General features: G+C 39.0%; 1 protein-coding gene across 1 annotated transcript in view; it reads left to right on the forward strand.

The window, feature by feature from the left end:
* The window catches only part of cntnap2b (contactin associated protein 2b), a 58,868-nt gene that overhangs the window by 10,925 nt on the left and 27,139 nt on the right, over positions 1–20,804 (forward strand). The window contains exons 2-7 of the mRNA XM_049599369.1: positions 6,965–7,075; positions 7,285–7,478; positions 9,819–9,966; positions 18,892–19,095; positions 19,268–19,452; positions 19,761–19,904. Of these exons, the coding sequence (XP_049455326.1) occupies positions 6,965–7,075; positions 7,285–7,478; positions 9,819–9,966; positions 18,892–19,095; positions 19,268–19,452; positions 19,761–19,904 (986 nt within the window). The remainder of the gene's footprint in view (positions 1–6,964; positions 7,076–7,284; positions 7,479–9,818; positions 9,967–18,891; positions 19,096–19,267; positions 19,453–19,760; positions 19,905–20,804) is intronic.

Consider the following 20,804-nt stretch of genomic DNA (forward strand, 5'->3'; position numbering starts at 1 on the left):
TGAAGTGGTGTTAAAGGGAATTTCAAGACTTTTATGGTATAAGCCTTTATCAGCTTAACAATTAACAATACACATAATTGATTAGTTGCAGTGAAATGATACTAGAAACAAGCAGAAGTTCAGAAGTGTTAGAATAATCTTTGTGGTAGGGAATTCTGTAGATTTTGGCCTTTGTAAAAAATACACATTGCTGTTTTGAGTACTGGGGGTTAAGCACCATTATGGGCCCTATGTAAAAGCAGTCTCTGTGGGCCCCCTCCCTTCTTGTCTTGATCCATGCCTCTCTCATGCACCTTTTTGAATTTTCTTTTTTTACAAATTAAAAAAAGGTTTCTTTCTTTCTTTTTCTTTTCTTTTTGGGAACCCTGATTTCCCTCTTTTGGGAAAAGATGTGAGAAGCATAAGCAGTCACTCACGCGGCTCTAGTTGAGTTTAGAGACAAATCCTAGTGCAGGGGCAGACCAAACCATTTTGAGCCTGAGGGGTGAGAGTGGCCTCGGAGAGCCTCCATTTTTTAATACAAAGTTCTGTCTTTCAACTGACGCATTCAGCCAATTTTGATTTAGTTATTGCACTTATATTTAAAAATAAAAATTGCAAAAAAACCCCCATACTTTTCATTTTTATTGGGGCCCTGTGTAATCAGTCACAATCTCTCTATATAACATTGTGTCAGTAACTAAAACTTAACCGTCATCACAGCCCTTCCTCATTTTTATACTTCTGGAAAATAACTTTTTTCATCATCCTCTAGAACTGAGTAATGTTTCTGCTTTGCTTGAGTTTCACATCCAAATCATTCTACACTTTCACCCACAGCTTGAAGTACACATACTCTTTATAGTACTACGAATGAAAGGCCACTTTAAATTAGGTAATTGTAAAAAAAAATCAGGTGCTCTTCAAGGATAAGGCAAATAGTCACATAAGAATAAAAATAAAATAATAAAGCAGATTGTGTTTACAGTAAATAGTTGGTTTATTTTGTTACTTTTAATTGGCCTAGATGACATTCGGTATCCCACTTAGTACTATATCACGTTGAATATTAAGTGTAAATCAACCCCAGGCTGCTCTTGTAGCTGAATTTGCTACCATTTCAGATTGAAAACCATAAATGGGTGAAACATGCCAGGCTGCTCTTTGAGGTTTTATGTATTGAGTCTCTGTATGGCCAGTAGGGGGAGTTGCTGACTTTGCCAAATATTAATTGAAAGATTTTTCAGCAAGTTTGCAAATCTGGTGTCTGCTTCCATGGCCTTAAAGGGAAATTTCGGTTTATTTCAACCTGTCTCCTATCGTCCAAAATTTGTTTCAAGTGACTAGTGACATAAAAATAATAGTTAGCATATTAGTCGTTAGCCTAGACACAGCCAGGGCGCGTAGTAGCGTCAGACCTGTTAAAACGTAAGTGAACGGGCATACTTCAAGTGCAAAGTTAGTCCACTAAACAAGCTTTTTTCCACAAAGACCGCCTCATATCGTTAGGATAAATGTCAGAAAACATATAGAAAATGACATGTAAACATGTTGTCTTATCTTACCGGTGTGCTGCCATGTTTGTTTACCATTTAGCTCTGCTTTCCAAAGCGCGGCCGAAATATTGCGAGAACAAGCAGCGATCTCATACCATGCCTAAAATCTCGCGAGCTCTAGATAAAGCCCAGCTGGATACTACTCCAGGTGGAGATGTCTCGTCCTCGGTCACATCCAGACCTTGAAAATAAGGCTGCAACCAGTCCCATTCCTTGCAACAGAGGCATTCCTCTTCTGTGGGGATTGGTGCACAGCATTCACAGGTACACCACCAATCTCCAGAGCTACGCAGCCTTGCAGCAGCCATTCCTCCTTTCTCGTCCTCTACCTGTTGCGTCTCTCTGCTCCTCCGTTCTTCAATTTCACGAAGCTCTTCGTCAGTGTATTCTGGCTCAAATAAATAAGGGCGGCCATCAAACTCTGCAAAATCAAATTCCAAAAAGTCAGCCATTATTCTATAAATCTTTAATAAAATAAATGAATGAACTTTTCAGGCTACTGTCCGGTTCTGCCTTCCAGCTGTTGCTGCTTGTTCTCGCGAGATTTCAGGCATGGTATGAGATCACTGCTTGTTCTCACGATATTTCGGCTGCGCTTTGGAAAGCAGAGCTAAATGGTAAACAAACATGGCACCACACTGGTAAGGTAAGACAACACGTTTACATGTCGTTTTCTATATGTTCTCTGACATTTAGTATGCCCTTTCACTTATGTTTTAACAGGTCTGACACTGCTATGCGCTCCGGCTGTATCTAGGCTAACGACTAATATGCTAACTATTATTTTTATGTCACTAGTCACTTGAAACAAATTTTGGACGATAGGAGACAGGTTGAATTAAACCGAAATTTCCCTTTAAGGCCATGGAAGCAGACACCAGATTTGCAAACTTGCTGAAAAATCTTTCAATTAATATTTGGCAAAGTCAGCAACTCCCCCTACTGGCCATACAGAGACTCAATACATAAAACCTCAAAGAGCAGCCTGGCATGTTTCACCCATTTATGGTTTTTAATCTGAAATGGTAGCAAATTCAGCTACAAGAGCAGCCTGGGGTTGATTTACACTTAATATTCAACGTGATATAGTACTAAGTGGGATACCGAATGTCATCTAGGTCAACTAAAAGTAACAGAATAAACCAACTATTTACTGTAAACACAATCTGCTTTATTATTTTTTGTTTTAAATAAACTGCAACACAGAGGGGACAGTGGGCACAGTGGATGGAGCAAAGGATGCAGATGGAGCTAAGATAAAAAACAGCAACAAAAGCTAATCATGTTAGATGTCATATTACACTTGAAAATTATGCTGCTTATTTTCTAAGTAAAATAGTACAATACAATACAATACAATACAAATTTATTTATACAGCACATTTAAAAACAACAGCGCTGACCAAAGTGCTGTACATCAAATATAATATACAAAAGTCAATAAATAAAACACAAGAAAAGAAAACACAAAATAAGACAACAAAAGGCTGCCAACTCTCATACAGGGGCAGAGAAGGCCGAAGAAAACAGGTGGATTTTTAAATGAGATTTAAAAACAGGGAGGGTATCTGCCAGTCTAACCTGGAGGGGCAGCTCATTCCAGAGTTTGGGGGCCACAATTGCAAAGGCTCTGTCTCCCCTCTGCGCTAACCTTGTTCTTGGGACAGCAAGAAGTGATCTGGTCGCCAATCTCAGTGACCGTGATGAAACACATTTTTTCAAAAGATCGGAAAGGTAGATGGAATAGTACAGTTATAGCTTGTAATAAAAAAACAATCTGCAAGTGGAACAACTGAAAATTGCTTGAGAAGTTTTGAAATAACATGCATTTGTCTAAAAACATGTCCCTTTTCATTTGATTATCTCTTATATTAAAAAGTATTCATCTCAGAATGTTCTGCTGTACACTGAGCAATTACAAAGGCTGTTTTGTTGTTAACTTACCAGGTAGAGCTGAGGTTGCAGCAGACACAGAGGGGATAGTGGGCACAGTGGATGGGGCAGAGGATGGAGATGGACCTAAGATGAAAAACATGTCCCTTGTCATATGATTATATCTTATGTTAGTATATCTTAATGAGATAATTTGACTAGAAATTAAATACATATGGTGACAGTTTTTCCCGCACCTGATTCATTAGCCTTGGCTGAGCCTGAGGAGGTGGACTGCCCTTGGGCTGAATCAGTGCCTCCTCCAAAATACTTTAACAGTGCTCCTGGGGAAGTTTCATTTAACGTATGAGCATAATAGGGAGCTGATGTAAAAGGAATATGTTTACTCACATAAATTACTATGCTCTGTAGCAAACAACATATCTCAAACTGTAAGTTAACTAAGTTAATTCATTAATGCAAAAACATATTGCTAGCAAACGTCACCGCATCTGTAATTAATGTTAGTTGTTATTAAACATTTGCTATCAAACATTATCAAAAACGTTGTTTTGATGCCAAAAAGCGACCCAGAATATATACACCGAGAATCAACTTATTCAAAGTAACTTAGGCTATTAAACGTTAGCTTGAATAGTAAGCTATCTAACCTACCAGTTAGAAATTTCTCTAGTTTTGAACTAACATTTGCTAGCTAATTTACTATTATAGGATAACATAGTTGGAACAAAATATCAACAATAATTAGGGAGTTTCCTAATCTGAAAAAACTTTTCAAAATCTCCTTGACACCAAACGTTACCAAGACATGCAAACATGCCTTTATCTTGTCGTTTTTTTCTCCTCTTCCTCTTTCTTCCTTTTTCTTTTTTCTGCCCCTGAAGGGTATGTCCTTTATTGCGACATTATCATTGCGTAGTGCGCACTGCACGGCTGAATGCACACCTTAATAGCGGAGCTCTGACATTTAGAGCAGGAAGGCAGTAGGAAACTACAGTCTTAACATAATATTGTCTTTTTGTACAACAACGTACATTTGATAATATATGAATCATCATCACTTACACATGGAAAAAAAATAATTAATTTTTTCTTTTTTCTTTTTTAAGTTAATTGCTCTTGGGGGCCCCCTAGTGGTCATGGGGCTCTAAGCAGGTGCTTAGTTCGCTTATGCCTTGGGCTGGCTCTGGTAGCATGCTTTGTGCTAACATAGCTGCTGTTAGATGCTAATGAGAGTCTGTAGCTGTGCAGAGGCTTGTTCTTCTGCTCAGGGTATCTGTGTGCTGTGTACTACAGGGTTAGTTCCTAACTAGAGACTGTTGCTTCACAGCGGCATGTGTTTTTTAACTCGGCGCGCACACTGGACACACCCCAGCTAGAGTCACGTGATATTTTTTAGTCTTTGTAGAATATATTTTTTGTACTTGTAATATGTTTGTTTATGAAACATGATGTATCAGAAAAATGTCATGTATTCTTCTGACAGGTATGTTCTGTATTTGCAAAACAAAATGCAATAGTTTATTTTAGTTTGTTAGTTAATCATACAGCATTTCTAAAACATGTTTTGTTTGTTTGTTTATTTTTGCTGGAATATTTGTCATCTGTGAGCTGTGTCAATGTCTTTTCACACTGCAGCATCATCAGTCATACTTTTGTTTTTCCACTGCATGTGAAAATGTAAGTGTGGCGTGAGAGCATGAGAAAGTGTCAATTACGTGAGTGACACAGTCAGTGAGGGTGGTGAGCGGTAGTTGACATCCCTGAACCACACTCTTTCCTTAACCTTCAACAAATAGATTTAATTGCCTAAATGTAACCAAACCTCAACCGTAGAAGTGGCATTTTTCCTTCAGGCCATACTGGATGGCACTGACTTATGTCACAGTGACAGGCCTGATGAAAGAGTAACGATGAAGTTGATATAACAAAGCTAAGAGTCTACAGCTATGTGAGCGGCTCTGTGAGGCTGTACCTGCTCACTGACTAACTTGGCTAACATGCTGAGGTTTTGTAGGTGTGGTAAACTGAGGAATATTTAGTTTTTGCTCATATATGTTAATTTATTAAACCAAAGTATTGGACTATTTAAAACATTGCCCTGCTGGTGGTGCTAGAGGAAAAGTCAGGGCATAGTTGTTCACAAAATGTAATCTGGATTCAGAGTGACAGAGATTTTAAAATCCCACGTTTTAATAATACAGGATCAGTTAATCAATTTTTCTGTATCCTGTATTTTCTTTACTGTATATTGTACTTAAAGACTTAATGTATAGCCCAGTGTCTGCTACTAACTGCTACTAACTACAAATCAAGTGCAAAGTATTAATAAATGTATGTACATTTGACCAATTTAAAAGTTTTATTACATTTTGTTCCTTAAATCCACCCTGACTCCATCCTGGGATCAGGATTATCTTGAATTTTTTTTGGATTGCAGGTATCCCAATCCTTCTATGTAGTTTTGAACAACACAAACTGAAGGTTTGATCCAGATCTAATCTGATTTCAGAATTCCATTTTCTGGATTTGATCCTGTCTGATAAATGAAATCCAACCAGATTAAATCAGACTAAATCCTGTAATCCAATCTTGGTTTTGATCTGGATCAAACCTTAAGTATGTGTTGTTCAGAATATTTTAGTTAGATTGGGTGACAATTACAAATGACCTTCTGATTGCTTCAGACAAAGGACTTGTCTCTGTACTTGTTTTATTAGATCTTAGTGCGGCGTTTGACACTATTGACCATCAAATTCTACTGCAGAGACTGGATCACTTAATTGGCCTAAAAGATTCTGCACTAATATGGTTTAAATCTTATTTATCTGATCGTTTTCAGTTTATTGACGTTCATAATGAATCATCCTTACGTACCAAAGTTTGTTTTGGAGTTCCGCAAGGTTCTGTGCTCGGACCAATCCTATTTGCTCTATATATGCTTCCTTTAGGTAACATCATTAGAAATCACTCTATAAATTTCCATTGTTATGCAGATGATACACAGATGATAAACAGTTACTTTGATAAAGTAGTTAAGTATACATTAGGCTAATTACTGAGCCTGTCATTATACTTAAGATCAACAAAAAAAAGGATGTTGTCCCCATAAAATAATCAAATAGCAGCAATATCAAATAAAAAATATTGAAGTTATAATCTGTTTGGTTTTCTTTAGCGCCACCTATGATAGTAAGAATGGTAGTAGTGGTAATTGCAGCATGTTTGTCAGCAGGCTGCCTACATTGTGATGTAGTTCTATGTAGAGCACTGATTACCGGAATTTGGTCATCTTTGTGTCTGGATCAGAGTGATACAATCCAATGTTGCTTTGAAAAATCAGCTCAGACGTAAAATGGATTAGTTGATCCTGGGCAGCAATACATGGGATTTCGAAATCAAGATCATTCTGATCCAGATTACGTTTTTTGAACAACTGGGCTCTGGGGATCACTTTAGTCAGTGGGCTTCTGCAGACTGACTTTATTTGCTGATGATGAGCTTACCTCTGTCTGCTTTTTATCTTTCTGTTTCAGGGAAGTGTGAGGACAGCCTGGCCACTCCTCTCCCCTACAGCTCCTTCACCAGTTCATCAGTGTATGCCCGAGCATATGGAGCTGGTTACGCCAAACTCAATCGGAAACAAGGTATGCCTTTATAATGGGAGGTAATCTCACATAAATGTCTTCAGATACTGATGAGAAGAACAAAGCTTGGGGGGGGGGCTGAAAACATCATAATGATGAAACATAATATTCATTTTGTTTCACATGTTCTGATCCATTTTTCTGCTCTTCTTTCTTTTCCCTTCCTCCAATCTTTCACCCTGTGTGCCCTACAACTCCCACAAAACTAGGTGCTGGAGGCTGGTCGCCCTTGGATACAGATCGTTACCAGTGGTTACAGGTGGACCTGGGTTCTAGGAAGCAGGTGGTTGCCATAGTGACACAGGGACGCTACAGTAGCTCTGATTGGACCAGCAAGTATCGCCTACTTTACAGCGACACACAGAAAAACTGGAGGCCGTATCTACAGGATGGAAACATCTGGGTAAGGAAGAATCTTATGTCTTGTTTTGTGATGTCATCTTATCTCATCCAAACATTCCTTTTAACCCTTTGAAAACATTTGATGTGTTATGTGTCAAAAATGGCACAAAGTTGTCATTTATATTACTGGAATTAGTGCAGCTTAGTCAAAACATCAGAATTAGCAAGGATCATCGCTGGAGATGAGTCAGTTAAAAGATTTGGATTGAAACAACTGAGATCAGTAAGCTGCTTAGCACTTATATAGAAACTCTTAATTAGATATTTACTTACTTAATCTTACAGTGTGGATTAATCTCAGCCTAAAGTTAAAGGCTGATTTCTATAATCTGAATTTGAGGTTTTTTTGTATTTTATTCTGATGCGTGCGGATGCACCTGCAGGTGTTTACTGGGAAAGGAACCACCGCATGCCTATTCCATTGCAGAAAACCCCGATCAATGTGGGAAAAGTACCATATACAGTGCAGCTCTCAAACTATATACCAACCCATCTACAGTATATGGCTATGTACAATTTATATATTTTTGGTATTATTAGATTTTTATTGAGAACAAAGTTGGAGCAAGTCCTACAGCACATCATAATTATAAAGTTTTCTGTTTTTTCTCCCTTTTTTTGAAAATTAAGTAATAAAGTGATCAAATAAAAATAAAACATTTGTTGTATGACCAATCATATATGCAGAGATGGTATTAGTGGTATAATAATAAAAATAAACTTATAAAGGATATTTCAACTCTTGACAAAACCATTATTTGTAAAAAAAAAAATTAGCCAGGGAGAAATAAACTAATTTAATAATGAAAATACATTTTAAGAAAAGAAAATACTGCTTGCAGTTTTATTTACAACCACTCAACAACACTGTGCCTCCTTGTGTCGAGGGAAATACACCTGCCATCACAAACCTAGGATGAGTCCCCTGGAGTGTTTGCCTGTTTACCCCCACTGGGTGGGTCACAACTCCTTCTTGATTTTAAGGGGTGTAAGATGTATGTATTAATTTCTTATATATATATATATATATATATATATATATATATATATATATTTAAATATAGCAAAGTGCTTTTCTAGTCATTGCAACACTATTTACATAACTTGTCACATTCACCCATTCACACATGCATTTATACACTGGTGGGTGGCTGAGGCTACTGTGCTAGGTGCCACCTGCTACTCAGTTTTTACACATTCATACACAATCACACACTGATCGAACAGCCACTGGGAGTTGACTGCCAACCTTCTGATTAGAAGATAACCCATTCTACCACCTGAGCCACAGCTGCCTTTGTTCATTATTATTATTTACAGGCGATATCAACTTTAAAAACATCTCACAGGATGATATAAGGGCACAGTGACCTGAACACAGGCTATATTCACAGAGCCTTCACTCTCTGCTGAACAGCCTCATCCCACATTAGAAAAGAACACAGTTAATCAAAGAGCTAAAACAATTGCCAAGCGTCAGGTAGAAGAAAACACTGAATTTGTCTTAAAACCAGCCTATAAAAAAAAAAAATACAAACAGAGAACCATATAATACGTTTTTAGAATATTAGGGAAACTAATCTCTAATGTAACATTCACAGGAAATAATCTGCTCAAAATTCATTTAAATTGCCCATTTTACACAAGCTTCCTGTGGTTACTGTGTTCACTATTTGCATCAGTTGTACAGTTTATCAGTTGTTCTGTACTCTTATCATTATTATTATTATTATTATTATGCATTGAATTTATTATGAAATATCCATAAAACATGTCACTTAGTCAGCAGTCAGTGTACTCAGCAATAGAACAAAGGTCCCTAAAGGAAAAAAAGGTTTGGGAACCACTGTGCTACAGTATAAGCATCATTTGCTTAAAGCTGTATAATTGGGACCAAGTTGTTTTCAGGAACAAAAGCATTCATTTTGAAAGTTCCCTCAGTGCTGCTTGAAATGTTTGAGTGTGCTACAGTGTAATTGCTTCAGTCTTTCTTGTCTCTCTTTCCTCATCTGTTCTTGACTGCACTGTAGTGAGCGACAGAGGGCAAGCTGTACCCAGCATGCCGTTTGGTGGTGTAACAGTTAATAAAGGTCCCCTCTCAATACACTACAGTGTGTTTAAATAACTCACTGTGTGGATAATAAATATGTCCCATAGATTTCAAGAGCTCACACTCCACTCTGCACTTTCGCTACAGGCAAGTGTGAAGTCAATCAAATGAACTACTTACAAAATCAAAAGACAGACAGACAGACTCCTATTTTAGTTAGAATATTGTTGTCAGGACAGGGTTGCCCCTCCTGCCAGAATACTGCAGCATGTTTGTTTCTGTGTGTTTCAGACATTTGAGGGGAACGTGAACAGTGAAGGTGCTGTTCGCCATGACCTGCAGCACGTCATCCTGGCTCGCTACATCCGCTTCATCCCACTGGACTGGAGCAGGGAGGGACGCATCGGAGTGCGCCTGGAGCTCTATGGCTGCTCTTACTGTGAGTACAAGTGGACATGACAGGGAAACCTGATTCTTCCAGCTATTCTGTTCTACAGTATGTTTCATCAGTAAAGGCGTGTGTGTGTGTGTGTGTGTGTGCTGATTAAACTGCATCATTCATTACTACACACGTGTGCCTTGAGATGATCACAATAAAAGGACACTCTAAAATATGCAGCTTATCTGGGTAGTAATGATGGTGCTCCTTGCGTCTGTTCACCTATACGTACATCTTTCCCATTCTCGTAATTGTAGTATCTCAAGAAGGGAGGGAATTTTCTCAAAATTGGCACAAATGTCCACTTGGACCCAGTGATGAAGTGATTAGAGTTTGGTGGTTCAAGGTCACTGTGACATCATGAACACATTTTTGGCCATAACTCAAGAATACATACATGGCTATGACAAAATGTCTCCCAGATGTCTATTAGGATAAAACAATGAAGTGATGACATTGTATATCCCAAAGGTCAGCTTCACTGTGACATCATAATATTCTGCAAAAACACTTTTCTGGCCAATATTCAATGTGATATCTCAGGAACAGAAGGAGAGACATTTATTCAGATACTGAATTTGTGACTCTAATCTTGAAACTGTGCTGATTGTATAGATATTTTGTGCTGCCAAGGTTAAAAATGTATGTGAAGCATCCATGTGTTAGAATTTGTAGCTTCTTTGCAGCAACATCCATATTTGAGGCACTGTGTACTGTGTGTGAACTGTAACTTGTCCGGTGAAGGCATACATCTGCAAAGAGGCAATTCTAGTTTCTGTTTTCTGTTTTCTTGAAGATAAACACGGCCTGGCTTTATTGAGCATTGTCAGCTAGCTCCCATCCACAGTGTACATTAAACTATTGTCAGGACATCCTGCTGTGAATTGCGGTGGGCGCAGGCAGATGACCTGCACTGATGTTTAAGGAAATACTTACACTCTATGAAGCATGAACCTTTAGAGATAAAAGCAGAGGTGCTATATCACATGATATAGATGACAGTAGCTCAGTAGCTCAGTCAATAGGGACTTGGGTTGGGAACTGGAGGGTCGCCTGTTCGAGTCCCCGTCCCCTGACCAAGGCAGCCCCCTCACTCTGACATCTCTCCACTTAGTGCATGTATAGGTCCTGTTTGTGCATGTGTGTGTCTTTCGGACCTATGTGAAACAGTGAAAACATTGAATTCCTCCTCAGGGGGATTAATAAAGTAAATAAACTTTAAATTAAACTTCTTTAAACTTAAACATATTTAATGATGTAGTTGTCATCAGTGTCAATTATCATATCAAGAGATGCTTCTTCAGGATCTGTCTGATTCAGCTCAGTGGGTTACAATAACTGATTGACTGATAAATCAAATTGTACATTCGCTTCGTGACGATTAATCAGAGCTTTTCACTATTTAGGAAAAAAGTAAACTCCCTGAGATTTGTCAGTTAGTAAAGGAAGATTAGTCATGGTGAGATAAGGCTGTCAGATTAAAAACTCACTGCATAAGAAGAGATGAACCAATAGCACTGCAAGTAAAGCATCAAGCAGGTGTTATGAATCATCAACATTTTGCATCATCACCAGTAAGTGTTGAGACACAACTTGTAAATTCATACATAAATTGGTTGGTTAATGTGGCATGCTCGTAGGCAGGGGTTGGTTTCAGACACAGCCTATGCACTAATAAGGATGATGAAAGTGCAGTTAGTAGCAACCTGACAGGTACAGCAAAGCTTGGGGAATAGTCAGGTGGATGTCAGTCAAACAGGTCTAAATAGAGGAGACGTCCAATAGAGGAGAATAAAATCTGTTTACGCTCAAGTCTACAGATTACAGCAGGGCATTATAAAGGACCTGGAATACAGATTTTTGAACAGTTAGCGTTCGAGCACCAATTTTGTGAGTATGGAGCCAACACTGATTTTTTAAATTATTTTGAATTAGTGGCAAATCAGGGCTTAAGTCATGTACTGTTAACTAGGCATAACGCAGCATGGTTCAAGATCTTCCTCAAACCTGAGGTTGACATCACCTAAGCTCTGAGGATGCTTTCAGATAATTTTAGAGGAACAGAAGAACAACAGAAATGCTGTACTTGGTTTGTGTGTGCTTCCTATTACTCAAAAGGAATCACAATAAGAAACATTCCACAGCTGAGACTGCACATTTTGACAAGTATGAGGCAGATAGTAACAAGCTACCTCCTACAGAGGAGCTTATTGATGGGGGAACTACATGTGCAAGCTCTAGTTTGGGGCTAGGCAAGAATTCCTCTGCAAAATGGCTACTAGTTTTTCCTTATCCGCTGCGAGGGTCCTAAGGACAGAGGGATGTCGTATGCTGTAAAGCCCTGTGAGGCAAATTGTGATTTGTGATATTGGGCTTTATAAATAAAATTGATTGAATTGATTGATAAATTTACAGGCAGCTACTAAAATTATAATTACCGCCATGTTGGTATGGTTGTATGCCTGCGCACATCAGTCAAGTTTCTTTGACAGTTTCCATCCATGTCTGTGAAAACATGGATGCTTCACACACAGTAGATGTATACAATCAGCACAGTTTCAAGATAAGAGTCACCAATTCAGTATCTGACCAAATATTTCCCCTTCTGTTGTGTTTAATAAGGAACATTATGATGTCACAGTGAAGTTGACCTTTGATCGTTTGGATATAAAATGTCATCACATGATCATTTTATCCTATTAGACATTTGCGTGAAGTCTTATCATAATCAGTGTATTTATTTTTGTGAGGTCACACTGACTTTGACCTTTGACCTTCCACAACAAACACAGTGATGAATCAGTGTATTCATCACTTCATAATTCTATCCTATTAGACATTTGTGTGAAATGTTAGCATATGAATTCCTGAGTTATGGCCAAAAACATGTTTTATGAGATGAAAGGGACCTTGACTTTTGACCTCCGTCCAACAAATTCAATTAATGCGTACTCAAGTACTTGTTTATGTGAATATCTTAATAATTAAAATGTGTGTTTAGCCACCAAAAGTAAACACCTGCAGCTTGAATGTCTTGAATGCAGCTTTTAATGTCAGCTTGAAACCTGACATTAAAAAAAACAAATAATGTTTGAACATTCACCATTTTTAAAATCCAAAATGGCCACCATAGAGAGTTTGAAAAAAAAAATGGAAACATTAGTTTTCATATTCCTAATGTTCTAACGATTCAAAAATGAATAGTTTATCAACTACCCAAAAATTTTGAATGAAAATACATAAGGAACTGGACTAGAAGGAAATGTTCCTGTTGAATCTTTCAGTCAGTTTTCACCGCTTTGAGCAGCACAGACACAGGTGAATTCACAAAGAATTGGATTGTGGCTGCTGATAGTACCATGAATTGCACATCACTTGCAGTCGCTGTCTGCAGGCAGAACAATGACAGAGAGCAAAAGAAAACTAAACTTTTCAGATAGTGAGCTACAGGTCTGGACCAATGAGATGCAGAGACATTCCTCAAAATGTCAGGCAAGATATTTTACCATGACAGAGAGACACCATATTTGTGATTTAACAACTGACAGTGCGCTTCAGTTGCTACCAGCTCCCTGAGAGTGTTAATCATTTCCCTGTATTGTGTGTGAACTTATCTTTGAGAATTTGACAGTTTTTGCAGAGAGGCTTATCTGCATATAAGGGGGGCAATTTTGCACCAGATGTATGCATATTATATAATTTAAATATATGCATGTAGCACAAGAGCACCAACAGGATTAGAATCTATGTTTATGTCTATGTGTGGTGGCAGCGGATGACAAGGGGTGACGTTTCCTAACTTTACCTTTTATGTTTTTTTATAGGCCTCCGCGCTGGCAATAGCCGTGGCCGGAGGCATTATGTTTTTGGGTTGTCCATCCGTCTGTCTGTCCCATCCTTGTGATACGTGACATGATATCTTAAGAACGTCGTAAGGAAATTTCCTCAAATTTCGCACAAACGTCAACCTGGACTTAACAATGAACTAAGTAGATTTTGGTGGTCAGGGTCAAGGTTGTTGTGACCTTACATCTATCTTCTATCTGCAATATCTCATGAACATCTTGAGGGGATTTTTTTCCAAATTTGGCAAAAACGTCCTCTTGGACCCAAGAAGTAACTTATTAGAATTTGGTGGTCAAAGGTCACTGTGACCTCACAAAAATGTTTTTTTCACTGTAACTCTGTAGAATTCATATATTGTTATGACAAAATTTCACAAATGTCTTTTAGTACAGCAGCAAAAAATTAAGAGGCATGTCATTTTTTAAATAAAGATCAGAACAGTAACATCAATGATAACAACAAAAAATCCCCCCAAAATAAATAACAACCAGAAACAAGATCTGTCCATACAAATGTATTTATCTACAGCCCTGTTTATTTTCTGTGCTTCTGGTGAATTGGCACCATATTTTTGTTGCTGATCAAATAGAGTTGGTAGTTTAGGCTCAGGATGCTCCTGTTTCTACCTCACTATGTGATCAGAGAACCAGGGGTTACGGGAGAAACCAAACGTTTTTTCAGCTCCAATCTATGACTTTACAGTTAACATAACTTTTCAGACACACATCATAATGTTACAGATGGGCATGACTGAGTTTTCTGCTTAGCTCCCACATTAACGTTAGAAGTTATATTTTAGTTTGATGCTGGCGACACCAGCTGCTCAGCTGCTAGTGAGGGGAGGGGCTGTACCTGCCGTCTGCAGCGTGCTGTGTTCACGTCACTAAATATTTCCAAAGAGCTCTTTTTCCTTTATCATTTTTGACCAAAACTGGCTGCTCTGATCCTCCTGCAGCCGCGCTGGCCATATTACAGCAACAGAAATGTGTGCATGCATGCACAGCGACGACAACAAGCCGGGTTGCAGCGAGGGCTCTGTGCCTGCCAGACGCTGCCTGCACGGCGCGTGTCCGTCGGACCCGTCACGCGCACAGGCGCTGAGGTGGCGTGCACTGTTAGTATCGATACTTTTGTGAATTAGTATTGTATCCGGATACAGCGTTTGAGTATCAATACTTTTCAGAGTATCGATACTTTTGACAACCCTAGGTCAATGTGACCTTGCGTCTGTCTCATTCTCATGAATGTGATATCTCAAGAACACCTTAAGGAAATTTCTTTAAATTTGACACAAATGTCCAAGTGGACTGAAGAATAAACTGATAAGAATTTTGTTGTGGAGGGCCAAAGGTTAAGGTCAGTGTGACCTCACAAAATATGTTTTAGCCATAACCCAAGAATTCATACACTAATTATGACAAAACCTCACACAAATGTCCAACAGGATAAAATAATGAAGTGATAACATTTTATATCCAAAAGGTCGAAGGTCAGCTTCACTGTGACATAATGTTCTGCATGAAACACTTTTCTGTCCATTATTTGACGTCATATCTAAGGAACAGAAGGGGAAATATTTTGGTCAATTACTAAATTGGTGACACAAATCTTGGGTGTCAACCTTGAAACTGTGCTGATTGTATTGATCTGTGTGTGAAGCATCCATGTTTTCACAGACTTGGATGTAAGCTGTAAGAGAAACTTGACTGGTGTGTGGAGGCATACAACAGCGGGCCAGTAATTCTAGTTTTTCTTTTATGTTGTTTTTTGGTGTCAGTTAGTTTATTTCCCCATGTGTTTTGTCTCCTTTACATCTTCTTGAGTTCTGATGTTATAGTTATAGCAAAAGACAAAATGTGGAGGCGTCGGTGGCTTAGTGGTAAAGCAGGCGCCCCATGTACAAGGCTGTTGCCGCAGCGGCCCAGGTTCGAGTCCAGCCTGTGGCCCTTTGCTGCATGTCACTCCCCCTCTCTCTCTCCCCCCTTCACACTCACCTGTCCTGTCAATTAAAGGCTAAAATGCCCAGAAAAAAAGGACAAAATATAGTGATATGTAAGCGTGTAAATATTGTACTTTTGTTGCTGTCACAGATAAAAATAGTTGTAAAAAAAGAGAAACAACCTTAGAGAAGTGTGATCTTTTCAAACCACAAGCAGCCAGATCTGATGTGCAGGCTCATTAAAAACTAGGAAGGAAAACATACATGCACAAATAGGGTTTGGAGATTTGCTAATTGTGTTTAGAAAAGTACACAGTGACAGTAATCGTGGGTCTGTTTCAGGAAATGACTAAAGATATTCTTGCTCTGCCAGCTGTGTGTAAAGTGTGCAGAATTTTGAAGAGGTCTGAGTGTGGCCTCTGAGCAGGAGGAAACACAAGTGAACATAATTACTGAAAGCATGAAGGGTATCTCTGCAATCAGATTTGTTTTGAATTTATTTATTTCCCCTAGCCACTGTGTGCCCTGACAGTATCGTCAGCCTGTATATGATTACAGGTCAAGTCAGGTTTTATATGAATGAGTCATGTGCAGAAAATACCTTTTTTACAGCAGATATTTTGATGTTTCACAACAGCCTTGCTGTTCTGCATGCTGGTTTATCGGAACATCTTACATTGACTTGCATCATATGTTTTTCCTGCTATGACAAGTCTAAATGTCTGCTGTTACAAAGTTCCATTGATTTAGAGATAATTGCAAGTACCAGATCAATTTGTGTTGAATGCTGCAGATGCGGGGCAGGTACGTCATGTTTAGTTTGGTTTCAGTAACATGTCAACAGAAATCCAATATTGCCACAGCATAACTGAACACACCTACAGTGTAGTGTAGTTGAATTGATTGGGTTGCTATAGAAACTTTTCATTGTATCTTGATTGCAGTTGCAAACATTTCAGCCACAGTGGAAGGCCTGATCTCTGTACAAACTTTATGGAATGCCATCCAAAAGATTAAGGCTGATATGCTGACTCATTTTGACTCAAAGGTGGATCCCATTCATAACACTCAGAATTCAGTGTTAATGGAATGGTTTGGTTGGAGTCAGAGCTTTGGTGATGGTTAGGTGTAGCAGAGATAGCTTGCTGGGTTATGGGTAGGCTCAAGTTAAACATCACACAAGATGGCTGGTTGGGGTTAGGGATATGGTTGGGTTCAGGTTAAGGTAAGGGGAAACAAACTTTGACACAACAAATCTCCTCTCTCTATGGGTAGTTGAGTCAGCAGAGGGCCGCAGTGTCCTTGGCTTTGTGTCCCATTCAATTTTCAAAAACTCAAGGTGAAAACAAGATGACAACTTCATTGGTGTCAAGTTGGTATCAAATTTATTGCTTATTTATTTATTTTTTTACTTAAAACACTTCTTTGTCCCTTATACTCCAAGTTACTTATAAAGAAGCTCTGATTAGCTCCTCTTTATGATTCCTTTTCTCTCTAAGAAAATTGGCGGTTCTGTGGTTTTAATTTCTCTCTGTTTTAATGTATCAGCGCCAGTGATAGCTGTGGCCAGAGGCCGCATGTTTTCAGGTTGTCTGTCCGTCTGTCCCATTCTTGTTGATGTGATATCTCAGGAATGCCTTGTGGGCATTTCTTCAAGTTTGGCACAAATATCCACTTGGACTCAGTGATGAACTGATTAGAGTTTGGTGGTCATATATAGGTCAAAGGTCATTTTGATCGTGTGTCTCATTCTTGAAAACACAATATCCCAAGAAGGCCTTGAGGGAATTTCCTAATATATGGCACAAATGTCCACTTGGACTGAAAAATGGACTATTTAGAATTTGGTGGTATAAGGTTAAAGGTCACTGTGACCATACAAAACATGTTTTTTCACTGTAACTAAAGAAGGTATCCACTCCAGACCTAGCAGCATCTTCTTAGTCTCAGTTTCAGATGGCAGTAGGACAGTAAGCGTATCTCGCAGCCTTCCTGTTTACTGCCAGGGGCTGATACAGACTTTCAGTTCTACTATGAATAGAACTTTATTTATTTTATTTGTTTATTTAACAGGGACAGTGCACAGCTCTGAGCCATACCAGAGTTAGCTACTAGCTAATTTTCATCTGTAGTCCCTGAGCAGGAACAGAAAACATATAGTGTTAAGACAGAAATCTAACACTATATTATAAAACAAGCACACATGAATACAAACAAATATAAAAACATCGTCACAGAGCAACATCTTCAGACAACAATAACAAAATTTCACACTATTAAGACACAACGGCAACAATAAAACCACAATGTTAAAACACGACAATAACAACAAGATTACGAACCAGTGAATTATGAGCCTGTGTTTGACAGTTCTAGTCATGTTTAGGGGTAGCACAAAATGTTTCTGAAGGCTGTGGTTGAGCCACTATGGTCAAGGTTGTCTTCATGAAGATCTCCATCCACGCTGAAACACCTGAATAGAAGGAAAATGGTTTAATCTTCTCTTTTTCATCCTGTTTGTCAGGTCTGTTTTTCCTGTCCACAGTAACACACATAAAAACCTCTTCTAAGTGTGGATGGGGGTTCAAAATGGAAAGACATGTGTGTTTTCAAAGCTATCCAACATTGTGTGGTTGTATTGTTATAGCCAGATCCTGATTTGGAATGTTTTTTCAGTGTGACTAAAGAATTCATGCGCAGTTATGACAAAATTTCACACAAATGTCTAATAGGATAAGATGATGAAGTGATGACTTTTTATATCCAAAAGGTCAAAGGTCAGCCTTACTGTGACATCATAATGTTAGGCAAAAACACTTTTTTGGCCATTATTCAACATCATATCTCAGGAACAGAACAGATAGTTCAGGGGTAAGGTGTGTGTGAAGCATCCTGGTTTTCACAGACATGAATGTAAACTGTAAGAGAGACTTGACTGGTTCGCAGAGGCATAAAGATAGAGTTGATTGTGTTATTTTTTCTTTTGCATTGTCGTCACATATGTTGCATCTTGTGTTTTGTTTCGTGTTCTTGTGAGAGTTTGTTTTGCACAGCCTGGAAGATGAGATGATCTCAAGGGGTTCAAAAAAGATATTTTTCTGAACTTTTTTGAATTTTTTTTTTTTTTTTTTGTCTTCCAGGGGCAGATGTGATCAGTTTTGATGGCCATGGCGTCATCTCTTACCGCTTCAGGAGTAAGAAGATAAAGATTGTGAAAGATGTCATCTCTCTAAAGTTTAGAACCACTGCTGGAGACGGGGTCCTGCTCCACGGGGAGGGACAGCAGGGAGACTACATTTCCCTGGAGCTCCGCAGGGCAAGACTGCAGCTCAGCATCAACTTAGGTAGCCTTCCATAATGTCTGTGTGGTCTTAAGAAAAACAAACGTGTTCTCCAGAGACAGCCTTTTCTCTGCTATTGAAATTCTAAGGACTGTATTATCTACTGCTGTCAGAAATAACATGATAAACATTTACAACCTGTTCCTGTGTGTGTGCTTTGCCCTCTTCTCTCCAGGCAGTAACCAGTACGGTTCCATTCAGGGTCACACCTCTGTGACCAGTGGGAGCTTACTGGATGATGACCACTGGCACTCAGTTGTTATAGAGCGTTACCGAAGAAATGTCAACTTTACTCTGGACCATCATACTCAGCAGTTCAGGACCAATGGAGAATTTGACCATCTGGACCTGGACTATGAGGTAAAGACTCCCTGTGGAGAGAACAACCTGCCTTAAAGGCTGGCCACGTGTATACAAAATGGATTAGTGTATAGTTTCTAGTTTGGAAGTCTACTCATCAGTCTTTAATTATATCTGAAAATGTTATTGTGACTGATATTCACAGCAAGTTTACAGGAGTAGCTCCAGTAACAGCTGTCTGACCAACGCAACATTCTGAAATAATGCAAGAACAACATTTCTGCAAAGTCCTACTGCACCTGATAATACAATATAATATCGGTTTAATGTCACTAAGTCCACGTTTCTCTGCCCTGCTGTGTCCTCAGATCAGTTTCGGAGGGCTGCCTGTATCAGCAAAGCCAAGCTCAGGAGGCAGAGACAACTTTGTTGGCTGCATGGAGGGAATCACCTACAACGGAGACAACATCACTAACCTGGTCCGCAGGAAGAAGGTGGACACCTCCAGCTTTGTAAGACAACTTACTCTGCTTCTGTGTGTGTGTGTGTGTGTGTGTGTGTGTGTGTGTGTGTGTGTGTGTGTGTTAAACAGACACATTATTTTTATTTATCTGTCTTTACAATAGAATACTACTTAAATAACTTTTTTTAGGCTTTATTTATTTATTTATTATATTTCAAAAAATGTAAATTTTGCATGGGCATCTGTTGAGGAAAATTTATAGTAACTTCTCAAGAGAAAAAAAAACAATGTCACATTGCCATCTACTGGTAAAATAAATGTGCAACAAGTAGCCTGCCAGCCTGAATATTCTCCATGAGACACTAAGCCTCACACCTTGCTCACACTGGACGCAGAACCACCCAGATATGTCAGTTGTCGCAGAGCCACATCAGCAGTTGCCTGGTTGTTCACAGCAGAAGCATCTTTTGTCGCACCAGTCAGCAAGCAACGCCGCTCCTCTGCTCTGTTCTTATCACTTACAGTACACTGTTTCTGTGTGTGTGTGTGTGTGTGTGTGTGTGTGTGTCTTTGTGTGTGTGTGTGTATTAGTGTATTTGCATCTCCCTCTCTCTCTCTCTCTCTCTCTCTCTCTCTCTCTCTCTCTCTCTCTCTCTCTCTCTCTCTCTTTCTCTCTCTGTGTTTTGACACAATTGACAAGTATGCCACCATGCCAGCAATAACCGCGGCCATAAACATTGTGTTTGTGGTTTGTCCATTCGTACGTCCGTCCCATCCTTGTGAACACGATATCTCAAGAACACCTCAATGGAATTTCTTCAAATTTGGCAGAAATATCCACTTTGACTCAGCAATGAATCGATTAGATTTTGGTGGTCATGGGTCAAAGGTCAAGGTCACTGTGACCGTGTCTGTCTCATTCTTATGAACGTTATATCTCAAGAACGCC

Source organism: Epinephelus fuscoguttatus, linkage group LG15, assembly GCF_011397635.1.
Source record: "Epinephelus fuscoguttatus linkage group LG15, E.fuscoguttatus.final_Chr_v1".
In the NCBI taxonomy this organism is placed as follows: domain Eukaryota; kingdom Metazoa; phylum Chordata; class Actinopteri; order Perciformes; family Serranidae; genus Epinephelus; species Epinephelus fuscoguttatus.